The sequence below is a fragment of the Eschrichtius robustus genome, chromosome 10 (genome assembly GCF_028021215.1).
Source record: "Eschrichtius robustus isolate mEscRob2 chromosome 10, mEscRob2.pri, whole genome shotgun sequence".
Classification (NCBI taxonomy): domain Eukaryota; kingdom Metazoa; phylum Chordata; class Mammalia; order Artiodactyla; family Eschrichtiidae; genus Eschrichtius; species Eschrichtius robustus.
In genome coordinates, this window is record NC_090833.1 from 111,015,320 (window position 1) to 111,037,403 (window position 22,084).

Consider the following 22,084-nt stretch of genomic DNA (forward strand, 5'->3'; position numbering starts at 1 on the left):
AGGGCCTGTCAACACCGTGAGGGGAGTCTCGGCGCGTACAGTGAGGCCAAGCCCGTTCAGAGGGCCTCTGGACAAGATCAGCACCGGAAACCTCTTCTTCGGCCCCTATGACCATATGGGAGGGGATAAAAGTAGAGGGAGAATGGGGAAAATGATGTCATTCGGTGCTTTTCAAGAACCCATAGATTTTTCTTCCTGAGAATAAGGCTCCTATTGGGACAGGGTCGGATGCCTGTGGTCCACCCTCAGGACCACGGTCCAGACAGGTGTTTGTACTCTTTTGAACCACCCTGGGACTCAAAGGGGCTGTGGCTATTGAGGAGATGGGTTAGGCCTCTGGGTGTCTGGGGTGACTTTGTGCCTGGGGAGGTGGAGTTTGGGGGATCTGGGAGGGATGAAGGGGCCCCTGGGCCGTTAAGAAAGTATTGTCTTTCTTGACTGAAGAGGGACATGCCGGCAGCATGTGCCACCAAGAGAGATGCAGCCTGCCCTCCACAGCACTCCCGGCCCCCTGCCTGTTGGGACAAGTCTGACCCCGCAGAACAAGGGGAACCTTCTGGAGACAGAGTGGAGGAATGTGTTGGAGAAATGAGAAACTCTGGGGGTGGGTAAGGTCATTGGGGCTCATCTGATGAATTTAAACCCTCTTAGCTCTCATTTGGGATGTCACAGGCCTGTGACAGTGAGCTCAGGGGACACTGCCTTGATGCTATCTGAGGGGACTGAGGTTTCAGGCAGGGCCCCAGAGAAGAGGCAGACCTACTGAGCAAGGGAGAAACAGAGCTTACAGAAATGACGCTAACAAAAAATCAGCCTGATTTTAGAGATGCCACCATCTTCATTCTTCATTCTTTTCTGAGAATGAAAAGAAGGGCCAGATTTTCTGTGGGGGATTGTGGGCATATCTGATGGGGATGCAATAAGGAAAAGATAGTTTCCTATTTTATTCTCTAGCTCCTGGTACAGTGTGCTTGTCTCCTACCAGAACTAAATATTGGAGTTTGTTAATTAGTTTTCATCAGGAATTTCTGGGCAAGAAGTGGGCCCAGAGATTTTTTAAACCTCTTAAGCATTCCCTTGGGGAGCAGCTGGTGCCTCAACGCCCTTAAGGGTTTGTCAGGCGTCAGACACATGCTGATTAACATGCGATTCCTGGGGTGGGCTGAGGCCACCACCTCTCATGGGGTAAGAGGACAGATGAAAACTTTCTTTATGTTTCCCTCCTCCCTCCCACCCTCCCATGTTCTTTACTTCTTTCCTGACTTTTGTTCCTTTTCCTGTCTCTTTGCAGAACTGGACTTCCCTGCTGCTGCTCACAGATGCGTACTTTCATCCTTAGGAAAGGCTGTGGCACGGTTAAGGGAGTGGGGAATAGCATGTCAGGGGAGCAGGGCACCCCCTGCCTGAGTCCTGCAGAGCCCAGTCCAACGCAGGTGGAAAGAAAGGCTTCCTGAAACATCCTGTGGTCTTCAACTCTGTTCCCAGTGGCTAAGGCTCCAGAGAGCCATCCCTGAGTCACCCCGACTTTTGGCGCTCCAGGTCAATGGACGTCAGCAGTTTTCTCAGTTGCGTGTAAACACACGCATGCACGCGCGTGCACATTGGATGTGTATTAGTAAAACAGAGGTGGCAAATTAAAGTCTGTGACTGCATCGAAATGAAAAAGAGAAAGGAACTAAATCTAAGAACAAACAAGTCCAAGTGGCCGAGGTCCCAGAGGGATGCACAGGGGACAGCATCAAGGACCACTCTGGCGACAGACGTCCAAAGGGCTGAGGCAGACAAGAGCTGGGACCCCAGCAAGCGGGGAGGATGGGATGCATAGGATGGAGAGCATCAAGCCCCACTCAAACGGCCTCACCTCCTCCAGCCTCTGCAGAGTACGCCATGAGCTAAGCCCTTGGTAGGGAAGCAGAATAAAAAGGAAAAGCACCTCTGACCAGATTGGAACTCCCAATTAATCGCCGAGGGGCCCCAGCCCTCAGATGGGTGGGGACAGGCCAGGCCGGCAGGGCTGGTCCTCACCAGGCGTGGGTGTGCTCTGTGCGGAGTGCTTCCTGGACGTGCCCTCCTGCCCCTCCTCTGCCCTCCGTCCCGCTGCCAGGGAGAACCCGAGGGGACAGCCACGTCGGGGAGGGAGGGGGCAGGACAGCACTGCAAATTTAGTAATAATCAAGGAAATCAAAGGGGTCTGAACAAAGAAAGGAGAATCCAGTTTTACAACCCAACTGAAATTTAAAATTTGTGGGGTTTTTTGTTTTGCTTTGTTTGTGTTTTACAGGTTTAGATAAACAATGAAGGGAGGAGAGGAGAAACCTCTTTGAATAATATATATTTTTAAAGGAACCCCACAAACATAAAAAAAAAAAATTCCTCAGTTTTTGAACTTCTCTTAAGAGTAGTTCAATGAGAGGTCTTGCACCCTAAACAGTTATATCTGGAATTAAGAAAAAAAATCGCAGCTACACACAACAAAGACTAACAGTATTTTTACTTAAAAATATTGTGTGTATATATAGAGAGACTTATATATATATATCTTTTTTGTGGAGATTTTTTCTCTTTTTGTGATTTTTTTCTTTTCCTTTTTTTTTTTTTTTTTGTGCCCAAGTAGAGATAAGATGGGATTGAAACGATGCCCTAGAACAGAATATTCCTTACAAGAGCAATACTTTGAAAAATAACATTTAAAAAATGGTTGAACATGCTCGCAACACCTCCAGAAATTCAACTTGGTACAATGAGGAAATAAGTAATTGAATCAAATCTTCACCCAAATGACACGGCCCCTAAGACCCAGAGTATGCTGCTGGTGTGACTCTTGCCATCATACAGGGGCTCAAGGTAAAGCAACATGCCCTCCCCCCGCTCCCCACTTCCCAGCCCCTTACACTCCACCTCAGCGATACCCAGAGTCTGTCTTATATTGTTTTTTCTACATTTCTGGCAAGACCTTGCAGCAGACACACACACACACACACACACACACACACGTGTGCTATGGGCACACACACACACACACACACACACGACACACACAAAATTTCCCACTCAACCCAGATGCACCAAGTGAGCTGAATAACTTTCAGCCAACCACAATGGTGAAAGACAGAAGCACCAAACAGTCTTTGAAATGGGTCAGTTATTACAATTTAACTTATTTTTTATGTTCTAATTTTCCTCTTTGCGTTACTATTTTTAAAAAGCACAAACGAAAAATGAAGAATTCTTTCCAGATCAATTTAAGGCTTCCCACCAAATGGAAACAGAAGAGGCCTTACACAATATCACATGGGATAAATGTATACCTTTCACGGCCTTAAAATGACAGAACAAATCATTTTTGCCAGTCACTGATTAAGTATTGTGCCTTTAAATTGATGTCATTCTTTTTGCTACTATGCTGAGTTTTATTATTACTGATTCTCTTTGATTACATATATGGAAATCTCCTTTAATTTGCTTTAGAATTTCCTTTTCTTATCGAATTATTAGGGTGGTTTTTGTTTTGTTCTGTTTTGCTTTTCACCAGGAAACAAATGTGATTCTTAATAGGTGAACGCTAAACCGGCACCTAGTCAGCCTTCAAGGAGCTTTTCCAACCATCTGAATTTCAAATGGCCCTTTGGCTCCAAGAAGGGGCTGAGAAGTTGGGGGCAGGGACGACGGGAGAAGGGGGAGAGAAACCAAAAAGAGGGAGGGGTTTCTATGCCTTTGCTTTTGGTCAATTTGTTTTCTTCAATACAAATAATCAGGTAGGAAGAATGATTGCTTTGTGTTTTATTTGTTGGTTGGTTTTTGTTTCGTTTCTAGATTGGTTTCATTTGATTGTTTAATTTTCCCTCTCCCAGTGCAAAATTCACCAGAGAGTTTTGCATGAGAAAACGTGACAGTACTTAATGAAACTCAGCACCTAAGGGCATAAGGCAGTTGAAGGTTTTGTTTGTTTGTGTTTGTTTTGTTTTGTTCTTTCAATCAGCACCAATCCCGTAAATGATCTACACTTGGTGTAAGGTATAAAACTTTGTTTTTCTTTTGGAGTGGAGAGAACTCCTCCTTCTCCACCTTATGAACCATAGTGTGGGATTTTTTTCAATACTGTTACTTATGTGTAAAAAACAAAAGAAAGGTTTTCTTTTTGTTTTTACTTACAAAACATAGAGAATATCTTTGTATACATACAGCGACTGGAAAGAAAGCTTATCTGAAGGGGTTGTGACTTCTTTTCTTTTTTTTTTTTTGTAGCAGTGGTGGTGGTGGTAGTGGTGGTGGTAGTTCTGTGTATTGGGGGAAGGGAGGGGTTATATTTCTTGCAAGCGGTGTTTACCGCAAACCAAACTTAAGGTCCCCTTCTCAACTTGGGGCAAGATGCTCTTAGAGTGAAGACTCGTACTGTAGCAACTCGTAAAGGAGCGGTCCATCTCGATACCGAATGCCTACCGCGGCAGGGGTGACATACTGCAGAATGTTAATAGTCCTTCTCAACCTCCTGTCTACAAAATGAGCATCCCAAGCTGGGTATCTCTTTCTTGGCATGTCAATCTTAATGAGGGGCCCTTCTGGGTGGTAAGGACGCCCCAACGGGGTAGAGGGCCCCATGGGTCTCACTTGGAAAACGGGCAAGCAAGTGTCAGCCGTGAGATCCTCCTGTTGTTCCGTTACGGCTCTGGTAGGCGTGACCTGGGTCCCCCGGTACCCAGGGGTCTGAGGCGCCATGGGCTCAACATCGGGGGGCAAAGGGATGCCCCAGAGCAGCTCGGCACAACAGGAGCTGACCAAGATCTTAGCTCGCGGCCCCGTGGGATGCAGCACACCATAATATAAGAGCATCACTGCAATCCCAGCCACAAAGCTAATAAAGACACAACACAGTGCTGGCACCGCAAAGGAGTCAGTGGTCTCCGGGTCTCTGTAAAAATACCAAAGGAACGTCAAGGCAGCATTCTCGGTCAAGACTATCGTATAATATGCAAACATTCGATATCGAGTCCGCCCTTCCTTGACGTTAAACCAGCAGAAAATGTACACAATCCCTACCACCATGTTGAAGAGGATCTCCTCCCACTTGGACATGCAGAAGTCTGTTCCGCCATGGATGATCCAGAAGGCCATGGCGCACCAGTGAACCACCACGAAGATCCCGAAGTAGAGCTGGAAGATGGAAGCAAAGAGGGCAAAAGAGAGAACTCTGGATGAGATGGTGAAGAGGCGCCAGAAGAGGTGGATGACGGCCCCTCTGTAGCTCATACTCTTCTTGTCGTCCCTGGAGTCCCGCAGCAGCTTGTGATAGGAGGCTAGCACCCAAGCCAGGGACATCAGGGAAGTCACAGAGGAGACACCTGCCGGAAAGACACAAACCCACACAGTCAAAACCGTGGACCTCACAGCAGGGCTGCCAGCCAAGGAGACGCCCACACACACCACGATCTAGAGGAGGGAGAAAGAAACACAAAATCAGGACCCAAACTTGGAGGCCATGGCTGCCCCCTAAGCTGACAGCTTGTGAAATCTAGCTTCACTGTCAACGACCCAGTCCAGAACTTCTGGACATCCACGGCTCAAGAGTGAAGCTGAGGTTGGCGTGCTTTGCCAAGGGGCTGGAGAGCCAGGACCTCTGTGCTGGCTCACCACCTCTGCTGTGGGAGGGACCCCATGTGTTCTATTGTAAGAGATCATAAGCTCACGGCGGGGTCGGTGTCCTTGTCACTACCAGGCTGTGCTCTCAGAGCAGCCAGTAGAAGGCATCACCGATTGTGAAGACCGAGAGCTTACTAACTGCCCCAAGCTGCACAACTGTTCTACTTTGAGAAGGCTTTGGAGTCACCCTTCACCTTCTCGTCAGCTCACTCAAGGCCAAGGAGCCCTTAAGGGGATCTTCTTCTATCTGGCATTTCCCCATCCACTCCCTAAGGCCACCCTGATCAAGGACCCGGGGAGAGCCTGTGTTTCTCTGACTGCCTTCTCATTCACTCTTGTCTCTCGTGGTCTCCCCACAGCCCTTGTTGCCTTCTCCAATCAGCCACTGTTCAAGGTTCCCTGAGGCCTTGACTGGTGAGGCCCTGTCCTTCTCTGCTTCTGTCCTGCAATGAGCAGTGTAACTTGGGCTTTGGGGATGCCTTTCCCCTCCCTAGCCTGGTGAGCTTTCCAAGGCCTCTGCACGTCATTACCTACATGTCTCCTCAACGAGCAAGTGAATGTGTCTGATCCCAAGGGACGGTAGAGCAATTTTATTTATGACGCTGCCTATGTGATATTTGTAACTCAGTCAATCTAAACACAATGAACAGTGGCTGGAGTCTCTCCAAATCCACCCATGAGCAGGCAATCATGAGTCAGGCATCGTCATACCACCTCCTCTGGGGCAAGACTCCCTTGCCCCTCTGCTCTTTCAAGTATTATCTCCACTCAGTCCATCTAGCGCCTCTTTTGTTTTTCTTCTCTCCCAAAATTTCAGAATTAAATGTGGCTAAATTCAGCTGGAGTCCTGAATATTACCCCAAGGGCCACCATCTCCTAATCAAACTCCCCACCTTCACCCCAGAGCACGATTCCCCTACGGCGTTCTTCCAGGCTGACATCAAAGTGACCTGGTCGTTTTCTCTCTTAAGCCCAAAGGTCAGATCCAGGAGCCTCATTCAGCAAGAGACCCATGAAGCTGGCCCAGAGCTCCAGCCTTCCGTTGGTCTTTCCCCGGCCCCTCCTCACGTCTCCACTTGAACCTCAGTGAAGGATCAAAGTCCTCTGTCACTCCCTCCTCCCCGCCCCACGCATTTGTCCTTCCCCACCCATCCCACGCGGCACCTCCCTTCCAACATTTCAGGGAGATGCACCGGTTTGCAGCTTGCAGAACATCAGAGTCTGATGCCAAAAACCAGTGTGTTGGCAGAGCACAGAAAAAGCCTGGAAGGTTAACTTTGACAATGAGTATGTGTTGCTTTTGCAATAATCACGGCCAATGTGGAAAATAAACAGGGAAGAAACAATCCCAATTTCTCCATAGAAGCCAATCTTGAAAACACCTGATGATTTTCCTCTCACTTTTCTGGAAAGTTCTGAACACAATACTTATGTGTGTCCTGCTTTGCCCTTTGTACACACAGGGCGTTTCCACCAGCCTCTGCTGAAGCCACGTGGTCTCTTGCGACCATGTCACAGTGGCTACGCTAACCTTTCAGAGCCTCCTGTGCTCGTGTTCTTTTGCGGCTGGGGCAGGGAGGGGCATGGGTTCCCTTGGGAGTCACGTGGTTTAGGCTGTGGGTTTCTGGACGGCAGGGAATGTGCAGTCATCCTGATCGTCTGGGCCAGGCTTATTACCAACACTGAAGCATCCTTGGAAAGCTTCCTTGTGACATTACCCCTCTCCTGGTGAACCCATTTCTTGAGGCTAAAAGTGATACATCTCAGAGGTGCTACCGACCCTCAGTGATGAGGGGGAGCTCTACAGCAGCTGGATGGAAAGAAGGCTTGATGTTTCTGTTTCTTCTAATAAAGCAAAAGGTATCACTTCCCCCGTTTGCAGAAAAGCACAAGCTCGTGAAGCAAGAAGTTAGCTTTTGCCGAAGCGTGGTCTAATCCAGTCTAACTCTGAGTGTGCTCTTCAACAAACTTGGGCTGCAGAAGCAGGACAGCCCCTCTGCTGTCACCGTCCTGATTTCATTGTTCGGTGTGCTGTGATTGTAGCCCCATCCATGCCCCAAATGAGCAAACAGGAATTCAAACGTCCGCTGACCGCACTGGTGAAGCGAAATCCAATCCTCCATCATCAATCTATCTTCTGGGTCACCTACGCCACTTCCAGATCCGTTCCTGTGGTTTCAGGGTATTGCAGAAATCACTCCCCTCTGAGCCGACCCACACACTGCCTCGGTCCACGGTCAGCGCTTCTGGAAGTTCTCTCTAGGATGTGGTATGAATGTTCCCCGAATGTCATAAGACATCACTGCTAAATTACAAGGGGGGCTCGGGAGACAGTCACATGGAGGACTGAGAGCTGACACTCAGCCGGGGGCCTGTGGGCTGGCTGATGTTCAGCCCCCGTCTTACCTCTCTGCCTCATCTGTTCCTGACATGGTGAAGTTGTAGGTCGCCAAACGTTATATCCTCTGGAGCTTCACAGACCACCCACTTCAAACCCATTCATCCAACAGGAAACAGAGGCTACCCCAGAGAAACCACACACCATGATTCACTGAGCATGTACCTTTATTTACAAGAACTCTGTGATGTAGGCACTTGTTACGGGCGATGTCCCCACCTCTCCCACCCCCAAATTCTTATGTTGAAGCCCTAACCCCCAGGACCTTACAATGTGACTGCATTTGGAGATAGGGCCTTTAAAGAGGCAATTAAGGTAACATGAGATCATTAGGGTGGCCCTAATCCACCCTAATGACTATTGCCCTTATGAGAACAGATCATTTGGGCCCACAGAGATGCCTGGGATGTGCTCACAGAGGAAAGACCACGTGAGGACACAGCAAGAAGACGGACGTTTGCAAGTCAAGGAGAGAAGCCTCAGGAGAAATCAACCCTGCCGACACTTGATCTTGGACTTCCAGCCTCCAGAGCTGTGAGACAATAAATTTCTGTTGTTTTCGCCACCTACTCTGTGATACTTTATTACAGTAGCCCTAGCAAACTAATACAGAGTTCCAATTCCGTTTTTTGGATGAACAAGATATTTTTCAAAAATCATATTTCTATCAAGAAGTAGAATTGGAATTCAAACTCAGACTCCATGGCCTTGAAAGTGGCCACTGTACTAATGGACCCTCCAGATTTGGCCTTAGAAGGGACTGGGCACTCTGAGTGTAAAGGATTTGAATCTTTGGCCAAGAGTGGACGGGAGGTGTAGTACCTACAGGTATCTGAGAGAGGCCCCTGATTATGGAGCTAAAAACCAAATTTGAATTCTCTTCCACCTTCCTCAGGAAAGTAACATTCAAGCCACAAAGAAACAGAATTAACTCCAACAGAATTAACTGAGATCACTTTCCCTCTGTTAAGTGATTAATCTTCAAAGGCCTGCAGCGTATATTATTACAGAGGGAGGAAGTGCAGCGTTTTCCTCCTGCAGTGGCTCACTTGGAAGATTTCTGTCTGGCCCGAGGTCAACCCAAAAGTCAATGCATTATCCTGGCCAAGACCCCAAGACCACAGCAACTGGCTGTGGAAACAGCCTCGCGGCCCCCAGTGAAATTCTCAGACAGGCCTGGGCACGTTTATGATTCCTCTCACTTACAGCTCCATCATTCTCTGCACTGCAAAGATCAGACTGGAAATTGTAAAACACTCCACGTTCGGCTGTGACGAGTTCTGGGCAGTGACCTTCACGGCTTGCTCGCTTTTCCTGCTGCAGACCAGGAAGGGGGGATTGCAGCTGGCCCAATGGGTGACCCAAGTTCAGCCCCACCATCTGGGAAGTCACTAAGCCAGAGCCTCGTGGGGGCCACCCCCTGATAAAGGCTTGGGACAGGGGCCTTGGGGATCTGATCACCAGACCCGGGGGCTAAGGTTTCCAGAAACAGGATGTCCCCACCTTATGACCAACGGAGCAGAGCATGAGGGGCTGCAGCCTGCAGTTGGAGGCCCTTGACCAAGGAGGGGCAGTCCTCTGGGAAGTCACCATCACCACCAATTTGGTGGTGTCCCTGCAATATCCAAGGGTCACTGTCAGTTGAATTGTTGCCAGTTGGGGAACAAAGCAAAAAATGAGTGTGGATGTCCCACCACGTGAGAAGCAGAGTGACAGGGTGTCTGGGGGAAGGTCGGGACCCTAAAATCAGAGAGGGGTGGGGAGCAGATGAAGTGGAGGAACCAGAAGGAAAGGTGTGATGCCGTGGAAGGGACCAGGGCGGCAGGAGGGCCGTCATCAGGGTGAGGTAGGGAGGCTGCAGTCTGGCAAGAAGAAGCAGGGCCATGACCCGGATGGACCAGCGCAGAGCGGCACTGGGGGCCAGTGAATGGAGCCAGAAAGGGGACTTGAGGAGAAACCAAATCGCGAGAGAGTCTCGCCGGGAGAACGCTGTATGCGGGTTCAAGGAGTCTCTGAGAAGCCGCAGGAGCGCCTGGATTGGCCCCAAGGCTGCTTGTGAGCCAGGGCGAGTGGGGTCCACTGCTGGACTTTGTTTCCCAGAGCGGGGGCGGTGAATGCCCGGCCCTGTCACCAGCTGCCCTGTTCTCCCTTCCGCCACAAAGAGCTCCCTTCTGGTCCCACCGCTAAATCACACACTGGAAACACTCAAGGAAGAGTGACTGGATGGGGCGCTGAGCAGAGCGGAGCAGGGGCAGGAAGAGTCAGCTGTGCAGACTCCTAGCTCCCAGCTCCTTTCTATCAGCGTGTCTCCACAGGCAAGTGCCGCCAGCTTACCAAGAACAGCTCCCTGGACCCTGCACCCTCTGCCATGAGATCCCACCTCTCCCGTCTCTTCTCCAACCTTCTCGAGGGTAACCTCCTTGCTCCCTTAACTCTCTCACCTCCCTTCACTCCTGACCCCCGGGTCACAACTGAGAGCTCTCGGTGAGGTTGACGACCAGTTCCTAAGTGTGGCATTCAGAGGACTGGGTCCATGCACCTCCCCCTGACTCTGACATCTGTCATTTGGATCTACTCTGTCTTTCACACTTGACCATTAGCTAGTCCCCAGTTATGGCATCCTTTCCCTGCTGGGCTGTTATCCTCATTTTACAGATGAGGAGACTGAATCTGAATTTAAGAGATGTGGATGTGGCCATACTCCCGTTCTGACTCACCTAATTTATATGGCATTGTACCCCCATGGGCGGGTCCCCCAGAGATTCCCCAAACCAAGAAACAGGCTCAAGTTGCTATTTGTCTATCCACATGTCAAGGTCAACATCTGCCTCTCTCAGCCCTCACCTCCTCCCTCCTTACCACTGAAGCTAAGGTTTGGGGGAACTCCACCACCTGCTCGTCTAATTTCCATTGTCTATTTTCTCCAGATTGAGTTCCTATTAGACGGCCAATTCTTCTCTTTCCACCCATCAAACTTCCCCCATCTTCCTACATTTTTAAAAAGCCCCGTCTGTGCTTAGAAATGCTCTCAGAAGAAGATAAGGCAGCTGCGGTCACAGGTCTGTGCATCACTGCCTGTCTCCTGTACTAGCCTCCACCCAGGAGACACAGCACGGGAGTGATGATACAAAGGTACTTTCCTACCCAGGCCACCAGGGAAAGGAAACCAGCCTCAAGGATGCCGTCTGTGAACGAGGCTCAGAGACATCAAGTAACTTGGCCAAGGTTACACAGGAGTAAGCAAGAGTGTGACCACTGACCCCTGGGACTATCTCACTCCTCACTCACGGTCTATGTGCTGGGGCCGGTCATCCTGGCTTCCGAGATCCAATTGTCAAATTGGCAGGAATTTTGTGGGCTGGCTGATGTCATGTGAGAGGCCTGAAATAGGTGTGGTGGGAATATTTACACCACAGAAATTGGCAAATGCTACAAATTAGGGTTCCCTCCAACCCTGCTAAGAACTGGTTGTTAAGCATTTACCAGCACACCGCTTAAGCTTGCTGAACACTGTTGCAAATTAGAGGAGCCTCATAATGTTCTCTTCCACGTTCCTACTCCACACTTTTAGGCAAATCAGATGCACTGCCTGGCGATCAGTCAGAATTATATTCTGTAAGTCTGATGTGGCAGCAACAAAGAAATCAATCTCCTTTTTCAACTTACACTGAAAATACATCCACAGTAAATAATTTAAGGTCTAACAGTTTTCTTCGAGCAGTAGACTTTTGCAAGCACTGACATATTCATTTTAGTCCCATTTCTGTATTTGGAGAGACTGTGATCCCCACGTGAGGTTACCACGTGGGGTCACCTTAAGACACTCCTGACATTTCCAGACTGACCTTTAGGAAGGGTCAAAATAAAAGATGGCATCCATCACTGTGGATGTAACCCTCAGGACAGACACACCGGTAGCTGAGGCAATCTGAAGAAACCCAAGGCCAGTCAGAGTGGTGTGGTGTAAACATAGGAAGGAAGGGAGGATTGGAATAATTCAGGAAAGCTGACATCTGAGAAATTATACCATACCCTGGCTGAAGAAAATTCTCCTTAACATCAGGGAGATGGTCCAAGGGGCACAGAATTCAAATCTGGCCACTACAGCAGTAGTCTCTGTTACAGAGCATTCTCTTACCATGGTTTCTGTGACAAATCTCTTTATTGGCTCCGAATTCAGGCTCATTATGTCACCTGCTAATCTCTAATAAGTTTCAATAACAATAATACCCCCCCTACTGAACAGCTACCTTGGCCCAGACTCTATGCTGTGACACCCATTAACCGGATCATTCTTCCCTATAAATGCATCTGAGGCTGATTTTAAGATGCAGAGATGAAGGCTCACAGTCTAAGCCACTTTTCCATATCAAGTAGTTAAGAAATCACAGAACCGGGATTTGAACACAGGCTACCTAACTCCAAAACTCAGATTCTCTTTTGAATCACTGGAAAGGTATGTCTTCCCATCCCCATTCATAAGTGAAGGAATTAGCATTCAGGTTTATACATCAATTTCTTATCAATTTGGTTATCGAGCCCCTCTGATCATCTCTGTGAGCACCGATGGCCAATGTGTAGGCCTGCAAAGCCGAGGACCCACCCTGGAGGGCCCTCCCTGAGCCTGCCAGTAAGTGCAGAGGTGGTGACACCTCTTTTTCATCTCTCTTGCCCAGATTGTTGGGAGGACCTCCTAGTGGGTTTCCCTGCATCCGCCCTCATCCCGACAGGCCGCTCGCAATTCCGCCGAAGTGACTAAGCTGAGGTGTGTCTCTCCTCGTGGCCTCCCAGGCATGGCAGCCTGCCAACGGTGCCTGACTTTCAACCTTTTCCCGGGGAGGATACGCCTTCCTGCCCTGCTGAACTGAGCTGTGCCTGTGACCTGTCCCAGCCACTGACACACGAGCAGAAGCATGTGTGTGTCACATCCAGGAGGAAGGGCACGCTCCCTCACCCCCGCCGCGGTGACCTGTGATAGACGCGCAACAGCAAGACATGAACCGAAGTTGTTTTAAGCCAGGGAAATGGTCCTGGCCTCTAACCCCGGCACGGCCAGCCTCTCCTACTGACACACAGCTTTGCTCAGGGTTAATGCCATGGTCCTTATAAGGCCTGTAGGGCCCCTCCTGACACTGCCTGGAGTTACAAGTGTATGCCATCGAGTCCCCACTCACGCCCCTCACCGCTTCCCTTCTCCAATGGCCTCAAACCTAAGTCCGTCTCACGGCACCAGGCCTTCATCCTGGGCCCTACATGAGACAGCCCCTTCCTGCTCCAAGGTCGCCTCACGCCAGCTCCTCGCTCCCCCTCTGTCCCATGTGCTCCAGGCATAGTCCCGCCACAGGGCATGTGCGCTGGCTCTGTCCTCCGCCTTGGGGGCCCTTCCCCAGGTCCCCAAGTGTCACCTCACTAAGGCCTTTACCAGAGCTCGGCCTCTCAGCCTGGCCATCGCTGGCCAGCACACTGAAACCTGCAACCCCCAATGCCTGCCCCACCTTCCAGGTTTAATTTCCCACCTTAGCATCTCCCACCATCTCCATACACTTTCTCTCTTACTCGTTCCCTTTTTCCTTAAGTTCGTACGTACCGTGATGCATGTGAGCCCCCAAGGGCAGCGCAGCAATTGGTCAGGTCCTTCTGAAACTATGTGCAAAACCGTGTGGGTATTTTTCTCACGAGACAGTCCACAGCTGTCCTCTGATTCTCAAAGGGGCCCATAGGGAAAGGGGTCTGTGACCCACCAGCCATCTTCCCTCCCGCCGTTTTCCCCAAAGGCGGGAAAGTGGAATTCCCCGGGAGCCTCCATTTAGGCCTGTGTCCTTTAGAAGAAAACCTTGAGGGTACAAGACGGAGATGAAGAGGAATAACATTCAATGAACGTTCCCAATGCATCAGGCATTATGCCAGATACTTTGCATCAGTTCTTTCGTTTAATCCTGACAATAATCCCAAAGTGTCTACTGGTGTCCCATTTTATAGGAGAGGAGACCGAGGCGCGGAGAGGTAAAAGGATTTGTCTAGTTACTGCAGGAAGCATGTCCTTTTATTCTGATGGTTTGCCTTTTGGGGTCTTGCTGATCCTGGAGGGACCGCCCCTCCCAGGTTTAGCAAATTCCTCAAAAGAGCAAACCACAAGTGCTTTTCATATGCAAAACAACCAATCCAGAACGCACACCTCCTTTACTGGGCTCTGACACTCTGGGCCACTATCCCCCTGTTCTAATCACCCCAGGGCCAGGTACCAGACAACTAGGGACAGTACTGTGCCCCAGAGCCTCCTGAAATTGTTCAGACTAGCCTATCCTAAGCCTGCTTCCCCTGCCTCACTCATTCCTTCCCTGGGAAACCACAATAAAGGCTCTTGCCCACATCTTCCTCTCACTCCCTCTGCCTGTTGATGGAACCCGGTGCTTCCCCAGGTGGCCCCCCACCCCATGGTGTGGCATGCCCTCTCCTCTTGGGATCTGTGAGTAACAAACGATCTTTTCAACGGCAGTTGTCTCCTGATCTGTTGCCCCTGAGATGCCTAAATAACAACAAAACCTGTCTTTTAAAACAGTTACAACAGGGCTTCCCTGGTGGCGCAGTGGTTGAGAGTCCGCCTGCTAATGCAGGGGACACGGGTTCGAGCCCTGGTCTGGGAGGATCCCACATGCCGCGGAGCAACTGGGCCCCTGCACCACAACTACTGAGCCTGCGCGTCTGGAGCCTGTGCTCCGCAACAAGAGAGGCTGCGGCGGTGAGAGGCCCGCTCACCGCGATGAAGAGTGGCCCCCGCTCGCGGCAACTAGAGAAAGCCTCGCACAGAAACGAAGACCCAACACAGCCAAAAATAAATAAATAAATAAATAAATAAATAAATAAATAAATAAATAAATAAATAAAAGAATGAATGGTAAATTAAAAAAAAAAACAAAACAGTTACAACATTAGCAAACTGTTGGAGAGGGAGCTTCAAACCCAGTATCTCCAGCTCCAAAGTCCCCCATGGCCTGGGGTTACAAGGCTAAAGCCTCCAGTAATTCCCTTGTCCCATGGGCTCAAATCCAAGCTCCCACTCACGGTGTCCAAGACCTCTGTGTCTGGGCCCTGCTCCCAGGCCCGTGGTCAGGACCTAGTGATATTAACCCACTCACAGAGGCAGGAGAGCACCGTGGTTCTGAGTGTGTGCTCTGGAACCAGGCTAGATTCTGCCACCCTGCTGTCAAGTGATGCTGGGCATCATGCCTGTTTGCTCACCTGTAAAAGGGCAACAATAACTGAATGCTCTTCATGAGGTTACTGTAAGGACCAAAAGAGAAATGGCTATGCAAGGGTGTAGCTCAGTGCCTGGCACTTGGCAAAGTACGACGCCCACATGAGCGGGTGTGAGTAGAGATACGGACCCCCATACGCACGCTATGTTGTCTCAAGTCCCTTGGCCCTTGCTCGTGTCACCCCTCTCCCCTTCCCTGCTCATCCTCCAGGGCTGAGGTCAGCACCATCTCCTCCTGGGACCCCCTTCTGACTCCCCCAGAATGCACTGGTACCACCTCTGCACTCTCCACATCATCCTGTGTGTTTCTCTTCGATGGCCACTATTTTATAGTCACATTTTCTGCTGACTGTTGGTCTTTCTCCCTTAACTGTGACTTCCCTGAGGATAGAACTAACATTTATTCTTGAGGGTAGAAAAACTGGCTTATCCATTCCTGTAATCCCCATGCCTGGTGCAGAGTTGTCACCCAACAAATGTGTCACCTGCACAGATACACTTTCCCAAGCAATGCCACAAATGCAAACCCCAGATAACCATGCTGTTGATGCCCTGACCACGTCTTGTAAACAGCTAGCTTCAATTGCTTAGTTAAAGAAAGCCACCTTCCCCGCTATATCAGTGTCCTATGGCTGCTGTAACGAATTATCACAAATTTAGTGGCTTAAAACAGCACAGATTTATTATCTGACAGTTCGGAAGTCAGAGTCTGAAATGGGTTTTATTGGTCCCAATCCAAGGTGTCAGAGGTTTGGGCTCACTCTGGAGGCTCCAGGAGAAAATCTGTTTCCTTGCCTTTTCCAGCATCCAGAGCTGCATTCCCTGCATCCCTTGGCTCACGGCCCCTTCCTTCCTCTTCAAAGCCAGCAGCATAGCATCTTCAACTCTCTTCCATTTGTCACATCGCCTTCTGTCCCTCCGATCCTTTGTCTCCTTCTTTTAAGGACCCCTCTGATTATATCAGATACAACTGGATAATTCAGAATAATCTCCCGTCACAAAATCCTTAAATTAATCACATCTGCATAGTCCTTTTTGCATAAAGTGCCACGTATAGGCTCAGGGAATTAGGAAGTGGACATCCTGAGGGGCCATATTCAGCCGACACCACCCACAATCACCCATTTAATAGCAGGGCAAAGGTCCTCAATGGGAATGTTACGTTCCCCCATCGCCCCCCGCCCCCAGGACATCTGGCAGACTTTCTTGGTTGTCACAGCTCGGGGTGAGGGCGCTATGGGCATCTAGTGGGTGGGAACCAGGGATGCTGGTAAATATTCTGCAGAGCACAGGATAGCTCCCCAACACAATACACAGCAAAGAATGATTTGGCCCCAGATATACTAGTGCTGAGGAGAAACCCTGTGATGGGGTTCCTATTCCTATTTCCTCAATGTTCTCAAGTTAAAAACAAACTGTGAACCTGCAAGTGTCAAACAGCTGGAGATTCAGGCTTTCTAGAGTTCCTCCTGAGAAGTGCTCGATATCCTGAAAGAGGCCCTTGGGGCGCAGACCAGTGACCTTGGGAGAGGCCATGAGAACAGCATCTCTGCGGTCTGATACCCGGACAATGAGGCCCTTCTGAGCAGCTGACCATGAGTTGACAGTCACTCTGGGAACATGGGGGAAGGCAACAGCCCCCCTCTCAAGGAGCTTCAAGGTCAAATACTGGTATTTAAAGGACCGGGCAGGAGGAAAGCTAAATCCAGCCCTCTGATTCGGTTGCCTCTGCTTTCTAAGATGCTGTCAGAGCTATCAAAACACCATCTTCATAGCCAACTAGATAAAGGCAAACTTTAGAGAGTCTAGAACAAATGTCAGCCACTCAGCTGGTCTGGCACAAGCCTCGCGGATGCCTGGATCCTGGTGGGCCTGAAGCACACTGTGAAGAAATCCGTCTGCTATCCCTGGAAAGTTCCAGTAAATCCACCCTTGTTGAGGAGCAAACAGCCAACCAGTCTCAATGCCCTGATGCTCCCAGACAGACTGCATTTTAACAGAGGCCGTGAGATGCCCTGGAAAGCATGGGCTTTGGTACAAGCAGACTGGGCCTTAGTTTATTGTTTGTGACCCATGCGTAAAAACATGGATTTGGAATATTCAATATATATTTGATATATGTACATCTTTGATGTATTTACATACTATACTATATATATATATATATATAGTGTGTATATATATAGAGAGAGACAGACAGAGACAGAGAATGTATATAGTACAATGTACATACATAGTGAATATATAGAGTGTATATATACAGTATTCTATAGCACTAAAGATGTGCCTACATGTTCTATTCCCCCATACACACACATATAGACTCAATTATATTTGAAATGGTATTATTCATGTGTTACTTGTTATTGCCTGTCTGCCCCACGAAGGGCAGAGACCCGCCTGCCTGGCTCACCTCTGTTCCCCTAGAGGCTAGCGCAGGGCCAGGCGTGCTCAGTGCAGATGTGGCTCAGGGAGCCTGTGTGATGTATTATCGCTGACCGTCAGACTTCCCTATAATATTTTGACAAAGGCCTAACCTAACTGATTTTCTCATGCAATCATGCCCTCCCAAGAGAGAAGCAGGCCTGCAGCCGGGGCAAGAGCATCTTCAGCTCAGTCTCACCTTGCAGGGCCTTGGGATTCCAGGTTTGCAAGTGGAGGGAGAGGAGGGGCCTGCTGGGATTCTAAGCTACAATGATGTAATTTAATCTAAACCCCAAAGTCATTCCCTCACCCGAGACACAAAGTAACCGCATGTGTAACCCTTACCCCTAGTCCCCAGGTGGCTTCCCCTCTAATCTCACAGGGTCCCCACCCATCCCCTCTGAGTAGATTAGGGCAGGTACGATTATTCCCAACTTAAAAAGGAGAAACCGAGACTCAGAGAGGTTAAGTGCTGCATCAGAGATCCCAGCCAAATTAACGGGCAAGGGGGGTGGCTAGAACCTGGCGCCCACGGCTGGAGTTCCCACCTTTTCTCCTGTCACATCCCCCCTCCTTCCCCCGCGAACTGCTCCTCCAGCCAACCGGCTCTGCGTCTCCCTGACAGGTCCCTGCACGATCTGACCACCGCAAGAGAAATCCTGGGAGAAGAAGGGCTTGGGCCAAGGGCAGGGGCACCGCCCACTCCTGCATGAGGGACTGAAGGGTGGGGGGGAGGGAGAAGCGGGAGAAATGGGGGGGGTACAGAGGCGCGAGACTGGACATCGCAGGCTGACCTCCCAGCCGCTGCTGCGCCCTCGGCACTGTGCTGGGCTAGAACCAGCACTCTCCACGGTCCTGGCCTGGTTAGCCAGGAGGAGCGGCCCCTGGAGCCCTGGAAGGGACTGTGTCAGGAGGCTGGGGAGGGCTCCCAGACCGCTGTGGAGCTCCACGGCAGCTCAGACGAGCAGCCTGGGGAAGGAAGCAGAGCTGCCGAGCAGGTGACGTCGCCCAGCCAGAGCCTCGCTGAGCAGGGCAGCAATGCGGGCCTCGGACGGGTGATTGCCAGGGGGCCTCCTTTGTGACACAAACAAATGTATTTCACTTGCTCCTGACAAAACCCCTCTGAGGCAGGAGTTACGATCCATGGTTTACAAACGAGAACCCTGAGGCTCTAAGAGGTTAAGGGCCTTATGGGACTGATGCAGCTTCTAAGTGCAAATCAGAGCGTGAAGCCAGGTCCACACCAGGAGCATTCTACCACTCAAAACAGGAGGCAGCACCTTTTCTTCTAGGTGACAGTCTCAGGAGGCTACCGGAGGGACAAGCAGAGAAGGCCTCAAAGTACTTGGTTATTACTGGGGCAGGGTGGGGGGGTGAAGGGAATGACGGGGTCCCCAAGAACAGCAGGAGGTGGGGATGGGCTCCATGCGGTCACAGGTGGGCAGGTATTACAGCGGGCAGGCTCCTGAACCCCAGGGTCTGGCAGCCTGGGGCACGTGGGGTCTGAACGCACAAGAGGGCCTGGAATTGAGAGAGGACTCAGCTCTCCGCTGGTCAGCGTCAGACCCAAACCTCACCCCAGGTTGGCCATGGAGAGACTGCCTCACCCCTAGGACTCCTCTTGCTGTCCTGACCCACCTAACACCTCCAATTGTGTCTAGAATGGAAAGGATCCCTTTTTTATTTTTACAGATGAAAAAGGTGAGGCTCAGAAAGGAAGGAGAACAGCTTACAGGGACTCCCCCCACATTTCCTTCTCAGGGTCTCTTCCATTCCACCCACTTCCCAGGAGTGAGAGACGTGTGACACAGGAAGACATCATTCATGAAATCTGTAGGCCTTCTTTCCTTGGAAATCTTAAGAAATAGAAAAGATCTTTTGAAGATCATTTAATTGCCGTCTTTCCTGGAGCTGGGAGTTCCCACGAGGCCCTGAGTTTGCGATTGCCTCTAATGTGAATGTCTAGCCTAATAATTAAACATTGCTCCTGTCCGATTCTTGCTCAGATTCCCCCACTTTTCTCTTCCTTAGAGTCACAGCCTGCCAGACTAAAAGGACTTCAGGAGTCCCTCCTGCCCTCACTCACATTACTCAGGCTCAGAGATGAGATGGGAGAGATTTTCCCAGCATCCCTTGCCACGTTCTAGCACAGTGGACTCAGGACCCAGGGCTCCTTCAGCTGCCCGCCTCCCTATGCAGGAAAGTTGGGGGGTGGGAGACAGGAGAGCAAATCTAAGAAGGGTGACGTGTCTCTGTGGGGCAAAGAAACTGTTCTGAGATTGGCTGTGGTAATGGTGACAACTCCGCAGATACACTAACAGCCGTTGAATGTAAAGTGGATCTCAATAAAGCGGTTTAAATATTTTTAACAAAGCAGAAGAGGAAGAGATGCTCTGCTGGCAGGACCCCCGGGGCAGGGCTGAGCCCAGGCACGACACACCCACCTTCCCAGCCTCCTGGCTGCTCCCCAAACACAGGAGTCACTTTCTTAGCCCAAGGCCTTGCCCTTGGCTGTTCCCTCCTCTGGTACACTCACCTCCAGAGATCTGTGGGCTGGCTCCCTCCCTCCTTCATATCTTTGCTCAGAGGTCCCCTTCCTGCCACCCTGTTGAAGACTGGGAGACCTTCCTGCAGCCCTATTGAAGGCTGACACGGCTCTGCTCCCCTGCCCCTCTCTCTTCCCAGCTTTAGAGCTCTGCTGAGTACTTACCATTTTCTAATAGTTGTTTTGTTCGTTGTCTGTCTCTCCCTACAAGAAATGCAAGCTCCATGAGAGCAGGGCTTTCTGTCTGTTCTGTTTATTGCTCATATCTGTCCCCAGCGCCTAGAACCATGCTTGGTGCATAGTAGGTGCTTAATAAATAGTTACTGAATAAGTGGCCCCGTTACAGTTACGGCTCAGGCTTCTGAACCGGCAGCACTGGAGCCTCCCCTGAGAAGCCCCACTGGTCAGCCTGCCTTGACGTCCCTCTTTGTCCCAACATTTCATGCACAGACATTTTCAGGTGGCCGATTGTTATTTCATCTGTGTTAATTGTAGTGAAATTGATTTAGCCTGCCTTTCTCAAACATTTTCTGCTGCTTTAAGAACTCTCCCTCATTTGTACATACTGCATTTTCTTTTACACTTAAAATTTGTTAAGAGGGTAGATCTTACATTGTGTTCTTATCACAATTTAAATAAAAGAACCCTCCTCTCTTTTTCTCTTGCCTGTTGTTAGGGCAACCTCAGCCAAAAGGCCTCAGAATTGGATGCAAAGTCAAACTACACTGATGCACCAAAAGTGATGTCTCCGTTTAATATCCTTGCAAATTCTGTTTAAAAGCGTGAGGTTTTGATGTTCTGTTTGACAAGAAGCCACTGGGAGCTGAAGCAGCACTGTGAGCTTGAGCTGGCTGTTCAGGGCACCCTGTGTGTAGATGCCAAGCGGGTATCTGATGGGCAAGAAGGAGGGGCAGCTTCTCAGAAGGAGACAGAAACAGAGCTGGGGAGAGTTCATCCCCTGGGGAAACGCGAGAGGCCGAGTCTGTGTTCTGGGGGGAGAAGGAAGGCATGTCCCTCTTCACTGCAGTTACGGGTGAAGATGCAAGACAGCCAGGGGAAGAGCCTGAAAAGGGAAGTGCACATCTTCTCCTCTATCTATCCTGGAGGCTAAGACCGAGAAACGGCACGAGCAGCCTGGGCTGAGATCGGAGGCTGGAAGATCTTGGTACCAACCTGGTCTGAAAGCCCAGAGCATCTCTCAGAGCTAGCGGCTCCAGCTCAGCACGGGGCGGGGGTGAGGGCCAGGGGGAGTCAGGGAGAAGGGGGCTACTCCACCAGGGTTGAGTCAGGCGGTGGCTCACACAGCAGGGGATCGGGGGGCACCGAAACCCCCCGTAACTCTGCACAAGGTGATTCATTATCTGATGGTGTTTGATGCAGTGAAAGGGCTGTTTCAATAACAAATTTTACTTCTTGGTAATGAGGAAAGTGAGTAGGAAATTCACAGGTCTGGTGTAGAACACAGATCTGTGGTCACGGGCCACACAACCAGATCACCATCACTTCCTGGGTGGCAGCTTCACCTAAGTGTAACCAAAATCCTAAATGATCAAGTAGCCAACCTTTGTGTCCCAGACTTGGAGGGTAACAGCTAATGTCCATACGAGCGGGACTGGAGAGACAGGACAGCATTTTTCACGTTAGAGAAAAGAAATCTCCCCAGGGGAGAGACATGGACGTCCTTCACTGCGGGGAGGGGAAGGCAGGGAGGGCCGTTTAACCAACCCCACAGCCGAGAAGCAGACCCTGGCCTCCGCTCCCCTGAGAACCGGAACCTGGAAGCCTAGTCCTCACGCACAATGGAAACCTGATCCGGAGAGGAAGC

The 22,084-nt window shown here is 50.2% G+C and overlaps 1 protein-coding gene across 1 annotated transcript in view; it reads right to left on the minus strand.

The window, feature by feature from the left end:
- Positions 1-4,374: 4,374 nt before the first annotated feature.
- XKR6 (XK related 6) overlaps positions 4,375-22,084 on the minus strand; it is a 275,596-nt gene continuing 257,886 nt past the window's right edge. The window contains exon 3 of the mRNA XM_068553265.1: positions 4,375-5,339. Coding sequence (XP_068409366.1) covers positions 4,375-5,339 — 965 coding nt within the window. The remainder of the gene's footprint in view (positions 5,340-22,084) is intronic.